This window comes from Quercus suber, unplaced genomic scaffold, assembly GCF_002906115.3.
Source record: "Quercus suber isolate HL8 unplaced genomic scaffold, Cork oak 2.0 scaffold_162, whole genome shotgun sequence".
Lineage (NCBI taxonomy): Eukaryota > Viridiplantae > Streptophyta > Magnoliopsida > Fagales > Fagaceae > Quercus > Quercus suber.
The window spans coordinates 51,586-66,974 of NW_027069623.1; the positions used below are offsets into that span (position 1 = coordinate 51,586).

The 15,389-nt window shown below is 34.7% G+C and overlaps 2 protein-coding genes and 1 non-coding gene across 3 annotated transcripts; 1 reads left to right on the forward strand and 2 right to left on the reverse strand.

Annotated features, from left to right (window-relative positions):
* The first annotated feature begins 2,654 nt into the window (after positions 1 to 2,654).
* On the forward strand, positions 2,655 to 3,705 carry LOC111992991 (uncharacterized). The gene has a single exon (XM_065777721.1). It carries the CDS (start codon positions 2,789 to 2,791, stop codon positions 3,365 to 3,367), a length of 579 nt encoding a protein of 192 aa, XP_065633793.1. The 5' UTR covers positions 2,655 to 2,788; the 3' UTR covers positions 3,368 to 3,705.
* A 1,579-nt stretch (positions 3,706 to 5,284) lies between these two features.
* LOC111992998 (uncharacterized protein At3g17950) lies at positions 5,285 to 7,443 on the reverse strand. The gene is made up of 4 exons (XR_010630548.1): positions 7,218 to 7,443; positions 6,885 to 6,994; positions 6,598 to 6,747; positions 5,285 to 6,051 (listed from the first exon to the last, which is right to left on the reverse strand). It is a non-coding gene; the product is annotated as an uncharacterized protein At3g17950 (transcript).
* Positions 7,444 to 8,239: 796 nt separating this feature from the next.
* On the reverse strand, positions 8,240 to 12,452 carry LOC111993000 (uncharacterized). Its single transcript, XM_024024849.2, has 5 exons — positions 11,701 to 12,452; positions 10,571 to 10,628; positions 10,369 to 10,486; positions 9,983 to 10,100; positions 8,240 to 8,613 (listed from the first exon to the last, which is right to left on the reverse strand). The coding sequence occupies exons 1-5, from the start codon at positions 12,253 to 12,255 to the stop codon at positions 8,560 to 8,562; spliced, it is 903 nt and encodes a 300-aa protein (XP_023880617.1). The 5' UTR covers positions 12,256 to 12,452; the 3' UTR covers positions 8,240 to 8,559.
* Between the last annotated feature and the right edge of the window lie 2,937 nt (positions 12,453 to 15,389).

The window sequence follows — 15,389 nt, forward strand, 5'->3', positions numbered from 1 at the left end:
ATTGCCCCCCCCCCCCCCAACAATCTATAACCACAACATGAATAGCAGACCCTTAATCCGAATCATAAATATATGAAATTCTGAAACTTAAATTAATTAATTAATACCAAATAAGATGTTTTACCTAAACTTCTAAGCCCTTTTTGAAGAGTTTTGGTGATGGAAAGTTTGGTTAAGGCATTTCTTTGAACATTTAAAGGGGCAGATAACAATGTTATTTAGAAAGTGAGAGAGATACCTCTATGAGGTGTGTTGGTAACCCATCTTGACTTGCAACCAAATACATAACACACTTTTATCAGTAGAAGCTCCATAATCTTTCTTCAATGGATTGAAATAAGGGCCTAACATAAAGTTAATTTAAGAAAAATATACATCCACCCAAAGATTAAACAAAACCCATTAATAAATAAAGATAGCATGAAAGATTAAGATTTAGATTGAAGAGAGAGAGAGAGAGAGAGAGAGAGAGAGAGAGTGTTAAAGTTTTTTTTTTTTTTTTTTGAAAAATAAAAAGTTAAAATAAATTATAATAGGATATGAGCAACACTGGACAAAAGAAGAAAAAGAAAAAAGAAGAAGAAAGGTTGGTTGGAAGTCTGGAACTCAACAGTGAAAATAGGGGAAAATTGTCATTTGCAATAAAACCATCTTTTCTCTCCAAATTAGAGAGATTGGTTTTTGGTGGCCGGAGAAAAAACATCCTGGCCTTATCAAATTTCCATCTTCTCCTCTCTTCAACCAGAAACACACAAAAATAATTTTCTCTCCACTTTTCTCTCCTATTTTTCATCCTCCCTAAAATCTTTCCAACCAAACTGATCTTAAGAGTGTTTTTGAATGAAAATAAGGTGGATGGAAAATGAGGGAGAAAAAATAGGAGAAATTTTGTGTGAAATGGGTATTTGGTCAATCTCCCATGGATAAAAAATGGGGAGGAAAAAAGGTTTGGATGAAATTGCTCATCTGCTCTCCCCAAAACTAAAATCAATGTTGACTCATTTTTTATTGGTTTTTAAATTCAACATTTGGTTTGCTTATTTTATTTCAAAACAATACTTTTTTCCCTTTATAAATACCATATAAAAAAGAGTAATACTTTACGGCCACAAATTATTTTACAAATTTTTACTAGGTCTCATTTAGGACTCTACTATCATTTTTTTTGCATATCAATAGTCATTCACCATATCAGCAGTTTGTAAAATATTTTATGTTTATAGCATTTTCCTATAAAAAAAAGTTACGTAATAAAGTATGAGAATAAATTTATACAAACTTTATTTTCTATCTCTTTACTTTTCCACTCTTCAATTATCAAACACAAGTGAGTAAAACTAAAATCTCTTTTATATTTTCACAATTTTCAATTTCTTTCCTATTTCCTATCCTCGTACTTTTCCATTCTGTCATTTTCTATCCTCATATTTTTCCATTTTACCAACTAAGCAAGTCCATATACCAACTAATATATCAATTTCAAGTCAAAACATTTACCTAGTAATTATAATAATAATAATAATATTAAAACTGCAAAAATTCTAAAACCACATAAAATGGCACAACTTGTACCACAATTGTCCACAAGGCAGCTTGTGAGTCGTGGAGAAAAAGTGGTAAGCTTATGTAAAAATAACAAGTAGCCAATTATAATTTGACACGAGAGATAATTGTAACAAAAGTTATGGTGTACTAAAATTACTCTTAAAACAGTTTTATTTTGTGGGTCATGTTAACGAGCAATGGTTAACAATTCATTTTAGGAAAATTTTGACATTGCTTTTATGAAAATATAAAAAAACTGTCAAAATATTAATTGTTTTTTTTCATAAAACTTTCTTTAAATAGATTGTTAACCATTGTCCTAAGGATATCCCTTAGCATTTTTCTTATTTTATTAATAAAGGGTCATGGACTCATGTTAATGAATACTCTTAGAATAATTATTAATAAATTATAATTGAAAAGTTTTGACATTAATTTAATTAAAAAAAAAAAAAAAGCTGTAAATAACCTTTATTATTTTATTATTATAAAGTGTGAAACTTTTTCATGTCTCCTTTGTCATTTCCAATGCCTAATCACGTGTCTTGCTCCAAAAAAAAAAAAAAAAAAAAAAAAAAAAAAAATTGAACTGAAGAAGGACCAGTGGACGAAATGAAGAAAGAAGAAGAAGAAGCAGACTCTTCCATGGCTTGGGTTCAACCTGGAAAGGTAAGGTAAATGTTATTTTATTTTTGATTCATTAATTATTTCCTTGTTTGCCTTTACTTTAGAGCTGTAATTTATTGACCAAAGAATGGAACAGAAACGAAGTAAAACTAGGTGATAACTTGGAATGAAAGACCAGGTGTAGGTAACATGATAACTTAGTCGAAAAAAAAGCCCTCAGAATCGGGAAGAAACATAAACCATCGACTGTACAATTCTAATCCAACAATCCAAATCAATATATCACAACAACACATATAAAAGCTCAGAAAAGAAAAGAAAAAAAAAGTAATAAACTAGCCGTTACAATTTGTCTTGTGGGTCCTTTGACTTTTACTCCAACGTTCGGCAACCAAAAAATAAAAAAGACCTTGCTCGAACGGTCATATTTCAAAATATGGCCGTTGTGCCTCTCAGCTGTCTCACTCTCTATATCTTCCCCTTTCCACTCCCCATTTCTCTCCAAACAAATTCATCATTTCTGAGCTTCCAAAACTCAATTCCTCACATACCCCCATTTGCCTAAAACCTCTCCAAAGCAACTTTAGTTTACTGAATTCAGCTGAATTTGTCAAAAATGGGTATGCACAGCATCACCATGGGCTCAGTGACTGATTCCCACTACCACACCCACAAGGTCTTCCTCTTCTGCAATTACATTCTCCTTGGTGCAGCCTCCAGTTGCATCTTCCTCACTCTTTCTCTCCGGCTCTTCCCGTCTATAAGCGGCTTCTTCCTAATCCTCCTCCACATTTTCACCATAGCCGGAGCGGTCTTCGGCTGTGCAGCAGCCGGCTCATCGGGGCCTAGCCGGTGGTATGCAGCTCACATGGTGGCAACTGTGCTCACCGCGATATTCCAAGGCTCGGTTTCTGTGCTGATCTTCACGAGAACCGGGGATTTCCTTGGCCAATTGAAGTCCTATGTGAGGGAAGATGATGGTGCTGTGATACTGAAGTTGGCTGGTGGGTTGTGTGTGTTGATCTTTTGCTTGGAGTGGGTGGTCTTGACACTTGCATTTTTCTTGAAGTACTATGCTTATGTTGAAAGTGATAATGTTGGGGCTAATAGCTATGCAATGAGGAAGAGTTCCAAGGTGGGAGTTGTGGGACAAGAGGAGGACTTGAAAAATTGGCCATGGCCATTCCAAGTCTAAATTGATTGATACTCTGCTGGTTTGAATGAGCTCTTTTGTGGTCATGGGCATTGTCGTGCCACCACCGTGCCATCTCTAATCTGCGACAGGATATTTCATTATTTGTTGATTCATTGGAGTGTGAACTATTATTTATTATATTCTGATAATGTGTTTATCTTGTATCAGTCTTTTTTTGTTTTACCTATATGAATATTTATATATATGGGATTGGCCTACAAAAAACTGTATTTCGTTTTGCTTTTGTTAAATTGATGGGTCTGAAATCTGTTGGCTAATTTTGCCAAATTTGTTAGTCCTCTGGGCTTAATTCTGGAATGCCACTATTAGTTCTTCTTCGCATCTTTGTTATCTCGGGCTTTGTAACAAAGTTTTGCCAAGAATCTGAGTAAAGTAGATAAGAAGTTCTGAGAAATACTCTTCAAAACTTTGTTTTTTGCAATTGCATCAATTATCTAACTTGACGACGATACACCTCAATAAATTGTAAATCCAAAAATTGTCTCCAACATTGTTTTTGCGCTATGTCAGTGAGTTAGTGGAAAAAATGAAATAATTTCTCTCAATTCTTCCATGTTTTCAAGTTTTTGTACTCATAAATTATGCATAAAAATATAATATCTGATTTGAAACGAAATTTATGTTTTTGTGGTCCCTTTTAGAAAAAGACCCAAACCATTTTTTGATCAATGCATTTTTTGATCTGCTAATTTGTGTCTCCGCCGTTTGCACATCAGCTGTGTAGTAGAAATGAAAACAAAAAACAAAAAAGAAAGTTCTGGGAAGGGGGGGGGGGGGGGGGGGGGGCTTGAAACTCCAATTAGGCTGCCAAGAGTGATGCTTTTGTCGTGGAAGAACGACCCAGTGGACTGAAACCAATCACACAGAAATTCATGGTTAAAACACAGCATGCAAGTCCATAAAATAGTCTGAATTGATAGACACATTGTCTCTTCAGATAAGACACATTCTTACATATTTTTCTCTAGTTAAGGTACAAGTTAATGCACATTTGAGCAAGAGGCTTGGCTTATCTTTGATTTGAAATTATATATTGTAACCAATCCAATAATGATCCATAGTGAACAATGTTTAAGAGGAGGCAAAAATTTAAAAAAAGAAAAAGAAAAAGAAGTTAATGTAGTGATATGCCACTGGCGTATAAGATTTCAATGATAAATAAGACCATGTCTGGGGACCCTTCTAAAGCAAAATGTAAAATACAAATCAGCTAGGAGCTCTAAGTGCTAGTGATCATCTTTCTCGTGTTGTCACTACATTGAATATAGCTGAAAGCTGAGTATGAGAAGCACCAAGTACAGATTTTTTTAATACAAAGAAAAACAGACCCATATCTAAAGGAGCACTTGAAGCATATAAATGTGGGCGGACGCCATCATAGAGAACCATGTGGAAAGAGTAAAGTGATTTCAACTTTAAATAGGCATGACCAAGAGAAATTAGTTAACTGCACACACACATCCAACAAATACAAAATCAGGTAGGAACATAGATGTAACTTTTGTAGAAACATTTTCTGTCCTCTAGCTCTAGGTAACACACATTGAATGTGATTCTCAACAATCATCAAATAGGGAAAATTGGTCTGAAACTGAGATGTTCATTCCAGTCAAGTTTTTTTTTTTTTAATATATATATTTTTTTAAATTGAAGGTCATGGCATAGTAATAAATGTGTACACCTAAACATAACAAGAAAACGGAATCCCATAAAAAAAAATAATAAAAAAAAGGGAAAAAGTGGCAATTATTATTTCTATCATGACAGTCAAAAACTGTTTGCTAGCGCACAACGTAGACAGAATTACAGAATCATCATAGAAGCAAGTATAAACAAAAGAAGCATGCTGGGTTTTTTTTTTTTTTTTTTTTTTTTTTNGAGCAGCACCAGGAATATTTTGAAAGACACAACCTTTAATTGAGATAGCGACGTCTTATTTCTCATTTCTTATTTATACCGCACAAGACAAATTAAATAACAGTTTAATGCAGCATTGTTTTTCAAAGTTGCTGCTTGCCTCAATACTCTCACCCCTCTGAATATAATAGAAAAAACCTCTCCTTAAAAAAGTTGGGACTTAATGAGGGAGACGGGTCTTCCTCTTGAAACAAATGCAATCTGAGTCTTATGTCTTAACTCATCAAAGAAATCTAGATTCCAACAAGAAACATAAATAAAATAATGCTCATCTCTTGAGATCAAAGTCTATCATTTGATGAGATGGCCACGCAAGCATGAGAATAGTAATGGAATCCCATATCCATTGCTATCTAATAATTCATTGTCCGACTTTCTTGGAACACTTGATTGGGAGCAACTTGGCCACCGACAAACAGCGAGTTTGTGTCCAAAACGGGCGGGATGGGTGAGAAATCACTAGGTCCATAAATGTCTGGGCTCTGATTCCTTCTGTATACACTTGCAGTTCTCCTCTCTTCCTCAAGAAAGTGACCAAGAGATGGGGTATCGCTTGCGTTCACAGCATCAGTGCTTAGTTTTGAGCATAGTGAGAATAGCCAAGATTTGGGCTTGTGGTTCTTTCCTTCTCTTAAGGTTTCTGCTGTTCTCCCCCTTGTTGATCTTCGTGAAAGCTCTAAAATGCTTGAAACTCCAATTAGGCTGCCAAGAGTGATGCTTTTGTCGTGGAAGAACGACCCAGTGGACTGAAACCAATCACACAGAAATTCATGGTTAAAACACAGCATGCAAGTCCATAAAATAGTCTGAATTGATAGACACATTGTCTCTTCAGATAAGACACATTCTTACATATTTTTCTCTAGTTAAGGTACAAGTTAATGCACATTTGAGCAAGAGGCTTGGCTTATCTTTGATTTGAAATTATATATTGTAACCAATCCAATAATGATCCATAGTGAACAATGTTTAAGAGGAGGCAAAAATTTAAAAAAAGAAAAAGAAAAAGAAGTTAATGTAGTGATATGCCACTGGCGTATAAGATTTCAATGATAAATAAGACCATGTCTGGGGACCCTTCTAAAGCAAAATGTAAAATACAAATCAGCTAGGAGCTCTAAGTGCTAGTGATCATCTTTCTCGTGTTGTCACTACATTGAATATAGCTGAAAGCTGAGTATGAGAAGCACCAAGTACAGATTTTTTTAATACAAATTTTTTTTTTTTTTTTTTTTTTTTTTTTGCTCTTCTGTGTTCCACTACTGCTTTTTATAAGGAAAATGTGTACTGACCTCAGTATCAAGATCTGAAGAAGAAACAATGGAGGAGGTGGGAGAGCCAGTGAGCAAAGTGCTGAAGGAGACTGATCCAGACAAATCACGATTTCTCACCAACCCAACTCTTGCATTCAGTGGTCTCAACCCCAAAGGCCACCCTTCTTCCTGCATTCCAAATCAATCATCTTGGTTCAGTCATTTACTCAAAATCTCCAAAAAAAAATTCCATAAAAAGCATTCATTATAGTACATTTACTAAGTGTTTGTGTGTGCAAAAGAGAGAAAGAGAGAGGCAGAGGTACCTGCTGAGCCATGATTCTCTAGCCCCAAAGTAGTTAAAGAAAGTGGGACTGACTGATATACTAGGAGGTCACCTCGGAGAGAGAATGAGCTGTCATTCCACCATTATCACCTAATCTGACCAAGGAATTGAAAAAAGAAGTAGAAGATAAGACTGAAAAGAAAAGGAAAATGAATTGTAGAACAAGAAAAAGAGTTCAAAAGAACAGTGATTGTTTAGATAAAAAAAGAAGGGATAAAAAGGAGTAATGCTTGAAGCACAAGCTGCCGCATTGCCTGTTTGAGCATACAGAGTCAAAACAAAAACACTTGGGGGAGAGAGTGTGACGTCTTACCGTTTTTTCTATGTGTCTCTCTCTGCCTCAGCAGACAAGACTAGCTAGCGGAAGGAGATGCAATTCATGGAAATAAGAATAAATTTTGTACGGGGAGTGACACAAAAAGGGGACACAGTAAGGCAGGGAGGACCAGAGCAAGGCTACTTTCTTTTGCTCTTTTGGCTGTAAATTACTAGGATAGCCCTTCATATATTGGATTATTTTTGTTGCTTTCATTTGTTGTTTAAACAAATCACAATCGTCCACCTGGCTATATTTTTATGACTTTTATAGAAACACAAAATCTAATGCTGGTGCTTAACTCAACTTCCTTATTGGAGATCACTTGAAAACCATATCTCTTTTCATAGAAAAAAGCTGTCAACCCCGAAAATTGAGAAATTATTAAATCCACCGAGATGACTACTGAAATAGTTTTTCTAATCAATGAAATAATACCACTTATGTAAATGTATGAATTAGAATTTTAATCAACACAAAAATAAAAAAATAAAAAAATTACTAAATGATATCACATTTGTATAAATAGCAGCGTTTTATTAGTTAGAATGACCAAGAGGACCGTTTCAACAATCCTCCATGACCTAATAATTTATCCTAAAAATCAAAATTTAAGAAAGAATATCAATGTTGGTCCACAGTAGGTTATACTTGGCAGGTCCATTATTCCAATCTTTGTGGTCCTTTTCATGCAGCATCTATTTTTGTGATTTTATACGTTGGCATAATATCTCATAGTAATACATGGGGCTTGTGAAGCTAATTTTATGGAAGGAGGGCAATATGCCTGGTTAAAGACTGAAAAAGGAAAACGTTGTGCTTTGGTGTATATCAACTGTTTCATCATCCTGTCTTTGGAGGCCAACTTTTTCTTTTTGGTCCAAAAGCTCTATTCTCTTACCGTCTTGTCCAACACAAGCTCCCTTCGCTATCATGCAATCCTGCCCAAGCTCTGACACATTCTGCATATGTTCTCAAAAGTCTCAAGCTATTCATCATGATTATTGGATAGCTGCACAACAGTAAAAATCCCTGCTTTCCCTTCTTGTTCATTTCCCCTAGGAAGGGAGAAAAATGAAGTTTCATCTATTTATATGCATGTTACAATGGCTTTCACTTGTTCAAGAAACAATTAGGCTCACTCGAACAAGCAAATAGTCATATACAGAACTATTTTTTTTCCCTCATTTTTACAATTCACGGTCAAATCAGTGTAAATATCTTGACTGGTGTGAGCTTTTTGATGACGCCATACCCAGTCTGAATCTGATCATTTCTTAACACAATTCAGAGGAAGTGGTGGACCAGAATTGCTGACTGGATTTGAGGTTGATGTTTCTCATCTCTGGCCTTGGCTTGCACCCGGTCGATATTCTCCAATTCCAAGCAGGTCCTGCAAATGTAAAACTACAGATGTGAGCTTTCACATTTCAGCAGAAAAGTAGGCAATATCAATAATAATAAAAAACCCCTTCTTTTTTCTTTTTTCTTTTTTGATGGGAAAAAAAAAAAAAAAACCTCACTTTGTTTTACAAATATTTCTCTAATTACAAAATTTTAAAAATGATAACAAGATAACTTATTAACTTAAATTCAAATGGTGAAACAAATCCATTTCCCCATTATCCATCAAATTCTTCAGAGAGAGTGAGTCATTAATATCTAAAAATCATTGTGAGGAATGTCACATGCATAGTGTGCCAAGTCTAGTGTGCTATAGGGGAAAAAAAGAAAAAGAAAAAGAAAAAAGAAGAATAAGGGAATTTCAATTGTATGCAAGAAAATCTTGATGTTCCACATAGCTAATCCAGCATGCAGCAGCGTATAGAACATCAAATTGTACAAATAATGACTTCATAGCATTGGAAATGAAGCAATGCAAATTAGGATCATGGGTCATGCACCATTTTCTAATGGTTAGCTAAGAGAAGAAAAGCTCAGGTATTAGTTAAAGAGGCAAGACAGCATATTCTGATATGAATGATACAAATAATGTAACATTTGAGTCATTTACAGGTCAGCCAGTGAAGCCTGTAAACATCTAAATGCATGACACATTCTTGTAGCACTTCCAGACTAAAATTATCTGAAAATGTTGTCTTTGCGTCTAGAAATCTTTCCCAAATTCCAACATTTGATCAGTGTCTTCCATAATCTTCATAATGAATTCATACAATAGAGGTATCACCAACTTTTAGCATTGAGACTTGACAACAGCAAGCTTCAAGAGACTGCATTTTTTATGCAAGCACATATTTAACGTTCAGGACAATTTTCTTAATAAAAGATACTTGAAATTTTATGCTTAACAAAATTTCTACTTTTGTCTTCAAAACTACATGTTGCGCAAACAATGGCAATGCCAATTGTCTGTAGACCAAAGGGCATCACCTCCCTCCTCTAAACAAAGGGTGAAGAGTGGACCATAGGTGCAACATTTATCTTTGCCTTGAAGAAAAAATATGCAGCCAACGGCAATCAGCTCAATGTAATTTACTGAACTATACTACTTGTTCCATTTTATTATTTATGGCATCTATAGGATCCACAAAAAGAAAAGAAACAATACTAAAGCTACATATTAACAATATGATAAGACTCTAAGCTGATCCAAGCTTCAGCAAATGATTATGACACTAGTCTAACGTCAAAGCTTACTGTCTATGTAAACCAGTGAAAATGCTACAATCATAAGAACAGCTAGTTGTTGAATATCAATAGCACATTTAGGCACAAGCCAACTGCAAGAAGAAAAGATATACTTGGCATGATTTATTTTTTGCTCTGGTCTCTGCTGTACTGGGTATATCATGATTTGGCTTTAAAAATCTCTTCTCACGCCGCTCACATGAGCCCCACCCATCTGAGAACCTACCACCTCTAGCAACAAAAGAAAAGAATTGCAAAATAGTAGTCAGAGAAAATAATACATTAGATATACTAAGGGAAAGTTTGGGATCAGCTTTTAGCTTTTAACTTTTATGCACAGCTTTTTAAAATCTCACTCCCCACTTTTTCTCACTTTTTTCAAAGTACAAGTATACTTTAGCATACTTTTAGCAAATTTTTTTTAATAAAAAGCTACATAAACTGTTCCCAAACAAATACTAACAATATGGCTTTAATACTCAAAAGCCAGATAACATACTGCATGTATGCCCGAACCACAAATTCGGCACGCTGAACATTTCGATTTTCATCAAATTCAATAGTCTTGTCTCTGATTTCAAATGAGAGGTTGAAGTAGAATGATATCTTCCTCCACCCTGCTTAATACAGACACCAGATGTTATGTATGTCTGCTGCTTCATGTCATAATAGCAAGAGACGAGATACCCATAATCTATTACCTGATTTTTTTATGAAAGGGTTTCCAGAAATCATCACATAATCGCTTCTCTCCAATATCTGCCCATTGAATGACACAGACAGCATTTGATTAGAACAAATTGCATGAAATTCCTTTGGGGTGTGCTATTTGTGGCATGTGCACCCATCCATTACATAAGCATGTAACAATCGTCACCGTGTTGTGTCTGTGTGGATAATTTTAGTTCATTCCAAACAAATGATGGAGATTTGATATTCAAACATGAGATGCTTCAAAAATTCATCTAAACAAGCAGGGAAATAGTAACTTAAGCCTGTAGGACAGTAAGAGGTGTAAAGAAAAAGTAAAAGGAAAAGGAAAACTAAGTAAATTCAAATTTAAAAAGTTGCTAGCTGAAATCCAAAGAGGCAACAGAGACATTAATGAAAATAACTGCACTAAAGCCTAAAGGGTTGTCTTATCAAATGTACAATTACGCTAGAAAACTTGGGTTTTACTTTTACCACTTCTTAAGGTAAACATACAACAAAAATCAAATTCACCAAAAGGCCTGACCAGAGAGAAGAAATGGGGAACATAGGAAGGTTCTGAAGAAACTTCCAACCAAAGCACTAGGGTTGTGTCACATTAGAGGCACTAGTCTACAATAGGATGTATTTCAAATTACGCCAATATATAAGACACATTCTACCATGTGCTTGTAGTTGTGTCTCATCAACATAATGCTGGTCTGAGTGCTCTCTATCACTAATCCAAAGGACACCCATTGCCACATTAATTAAAATCTTACATATCCTATTATAATTGAGTGCCATATTGATCATTCCTGTCAAACACCAAAACACAATGGTTTTTACTACAGTAGTACTAAATTGTCTCTTCTTTAATCTTACATCAATACTTTATACTATGAATTAAACCCTTACAACCGAATATAAATCCTCTGAAACAATAGGCAAATTTATCACATATAACATATATCATACATTCAACAAAAACAAAAATACAATTCATTAGAATCCAAGTCCATCATTGTTGAAAAGATTTAACATTTTGTGTTTCTTACATGCCACGCTTAAAAAAAAAATTGATTTCACACAAGCAAAATCAACTTAATCCAATATATAAACTCAAATCAGAGTAAATTACCGCCATAGCTGTATTCTGATACTCCTTAAACAGTGAAACCGAAGGGAACCTCCCAGACAAGCTATGCACCATATGCTTATCCTCGCTCCGCCCATAGCTTTCCGAATGAGGACTAAGCTCCTTCACACTGAACATCCCAATCTCCGGCGACAAATGCGCTTCCGGCGACGAATACACCGGAGTGGTCGGAGTGCGCTGCAGGTTTTTGAGCACGATAAGAGGACTGGTCTCGCTAGCTTCCGAAGCACAAGTCCTTGCGACCTTCCGCGGCGGGCGATAGACCCAGGGTTCCTGTATCACCTCGCCTTGGGCCAAAACCCTAGATTTGGCGTCGGAATGGTTGGAGTTTGGGGTTTTAGGGTATTTAGAGAGCTTTGATGGCGGCGAGGGGTTTGAGATTGGGGGTAGGGATTGGAAATTGGGGGATCTGATAGCGAGGGATTTGTGGGATTTGGAGGCGGAGTGCGAGGCCACGGCGGAGTCGATTACGGCCCATAAATCTGCGTCGTCGAGGTCCCTGTCGTCGGCGACGGAGTGAGGAACTACGGAGGCCATTTTTTTGGGTGCTGAGGCTTTGGATTTTTTGAAGATTGGAAATTGAGCTTTAAATTTGTGAGAGGTTTATAATTTTATTTGAGCCAAGGGGTAAGAAGATCTGGTTTCTTCTCAATTCTGGGCACGGCGCGCGAGAAGATGTTTTTTAAATTCAAATTTGTTTGATGCGAGGAAACGGTGTCGTAACACTTTACTTTGCTGGGCAACCGTAGTCGTTTTCAGGTATTTGTGTTGCTGTTTGCATTTGGTGAACAAATTCTATAATATATATATATATATATATTTTTATTATTATCTAATTTTAGTGTTCAATTTTCTTGAATGACAAGGCTGCCTGTACACTTTTATAGAGTTGTAAAATTCAATCCGAATTACGAAATTGAGAAAATGGACAATATTTGAAATGGAGGATCCAATTCCAACCAACCACAGCATATGCTCATTCATTGCTCGCCAATGAAATAGATAAGGTTTCATTTTTTTTTTTTTTTTTTTGGGTGAGTAGAACACGTAGTGCACAACATGAATCCTCTAGGTTTATGCAATCTCTGCACTAAATTGTAGAAAAGTGAGACTGTAAATAAAATTGGTGTAAGTGATAGTATAGTGATAATGACATCTTTTGTGATATCTTATATTTGTGATTTAAACCGTACTTTTCCTTCCCCCACTATCTATGAGTCTAAAAAAATGTAAACAAATCAAGCCAAGTTGAATATTAAAAATTCAAAATTGTTTATTTAATTAGGTAAAACTTAAATATTGTACATTAGGTTTAAAAAAAATGAACATATAATTCAATTGAATTTACTTGTAGATGAAAAAGATTTGTGCTTTTTATTGGCCAATAGAACAATGTGTTTGAACTTAATTGAGAAACTAATGTATGTTTGGTACATCATTTCAAACAACAATTTTCAGTTTTTAAACAACATTACACGTATTTTTATATACTTTTTTACCCACACGTATTTTCACATATGTTTTTAAATAACAAAATACATGTTTGTAAGTGCATGTACCAAACACCCCTTGAAACTCTAAAGTATTCCTAATTAACTTTGTTTCAAACAAAACTCATCACCAAGTTAGATTACATGTTTATATTTAGTTTATTTTCTTGTTGATCACGAGTTACTTGATTAACGTATCATTTCCCTGTATATAATATACACCAAGATTAAATATTTTATCCTTTTATTATAAATATATGCTAATAATTAAGAAATAAATTATAATTGCAATTATATTGTTTGAGTTAATTAAATAGAATTATTTTCATAAATGAATTTATTTTAAAAATAGATTAACCAAGCATGTTATGAATTATATAAAATTTATAGTATGAAATGGACTATTTTATATTTTCAATAAATTATAAATACTAATTTGATTTTAAATTAATTTATTTACAATTTTACACCATCCAATCTCAAGACTATATATATAAAACAGAGTTTTCTACTCACAAGTTTATTTACAAACACATTATTATATTTGAGTTAGGCTTGTTTATTAGACCTAAACGTAGACTTGAACTTGATTTGTTTAGTAAATAATTAAACAAACATAAACACATTTTCATCCCTACAGAGAAGTCTCCTCACAAGAGTTCTTCCAATCTTTTAAGGTTGTATGTTTATTGTGCATGCCATATCATCCCAAAAAATTAACAAATAAACAGTTTGGATCCTTGTATTATAACTATTAAAAAAGAAAAAAATAGTAAACGTAAAAGAAAAAGGGGGAAAAAAGAAGAAGGGGCTAACAAGTTTGGTAAAAATTGATTGTCAAATGTAATTAATCATAGAAAGGTTACTATAGTTTGGACAAGTGAGGTTTTTAATTCAAATTGTTAAGTGATTGTATCTAGGGATGGCAATGGGGCAGGGCAAGGCGGGGCTAAAGGATGAGGTCTTCCTTCTCACCCCGCATGGTTTTATCTTGCCCCATCTCTGCCCTGCCTCACATGACGGAGAAAACTTTCTCACCTCATCCTTACCCCTTGGGACCTCGCAAAGCTCCGCCCCACCTTGTAAAACTTTACTTTACTTTTTTTTTTTTAAAAAATTTGCCTTACAACTAGTACAATTTTGTTAATAAAACATATTTCATTAATAAAAATATACTTGAAATTACAACTAAATTTATCCCATCAAATCAAATCAATTTTTAGAAAAATTTGAATAATATACCCAAGTGTTTAACAAGACAATCATTAAAAAAAAAAAAACTCATAGTATAACACAAAACAAAATAAAAACAGAGAACTATATTGAGTAGAATAAAATATGCTAATATTAATATGTTTGTTTAAATAGTAGGGTTTTAGGGTATGAAAAATTTACAATTATAATATTTAGTAACGCAGGGTGAGGCGAGGACGAGGAGAAGTGGGTTTAAAAAGTCTAAATTCATTCTCGTCTCGTCCTGTGGTGCGGGGTTAAAATCTTGTTCCGTTCCTGCCCCACCACTTTTGTAGGATAGAGAAAATTTGCATAGAGCGGGAAAAAATTGTCATCTCTAATTGTATCACATAATCAATGTATATTTTCCTTTGTCTTCGTATATTTAATCTTGATTCAATACGCAGTAAATATAATACTTACATGAACATGAATAGTAACTTTGATAAGCATCAAATCGTGGTTATTGTTGTTTACTTCACGTGAGCAACCATTATGGTTGATCGAGTTCCTTGAAACGCTTTAACGCAGATTGCTCAAAACGCCGAAACGGAGTGCAAGACTCTTCACTTTCTTCTTCAATAAAATCGTTGTTGAGATCCACGACTTGGTCGCTCCTGCTGGCATCAGCCACGAAGGCATTCAATTCATCAACAGGCCACTCAAAATCCTTGACCATGACCAATTTCTTCTTCATCTCTGGAAGTAGTGGAACCTTCTGCTTCTTTACGCGACCGATCTTGGAGGAGATCGCAGAGAGAAGAACCGGATCCAAGTAATCCTCAAGCTGCTTCTTCTTCTTCTTCTTCTTGCTGATTGAAACACCGATAAGAGTTGAATTGAACAAGCAAAATTAATTGAAATTCAAAGAAATTAATTAAGCAATTGAGAGAGAGAGAGAGAGAGAGAGAGTACGGGGATGAGATTTGAGGAGGAGGAGAGTTGAGA

Coding starts and splice junctions, on each gene's coding strand:
- LOC111992991 (XM_065777721.1), top strand. CDS start 2,789: ATGGGTATGCACAGCATCACCATGGGCTCAGTGACTGATTCCCACTAC.
- LOC111993000 (XM_024024849.2), bottom strand. CDS start 12,255: ATGGCCTCCGTAGTTCCTCACTCCGTCGCCGACGACAGGGACCTCGAC. Junction 10,101..10,368: donor GTGGTTCGGGCATACATGCA/GTATGTTATCTG, acceptor TTTTGTTGCTAG/AGGTGGTAGGTTCTCAGATG. Junction 8,614..9,982: donor CAAAAAATAAATCATGCCAA/GTATATCTTTTC, acceptor TTACATTTGCAG/GACCTGCTTGGAATTGGAGA.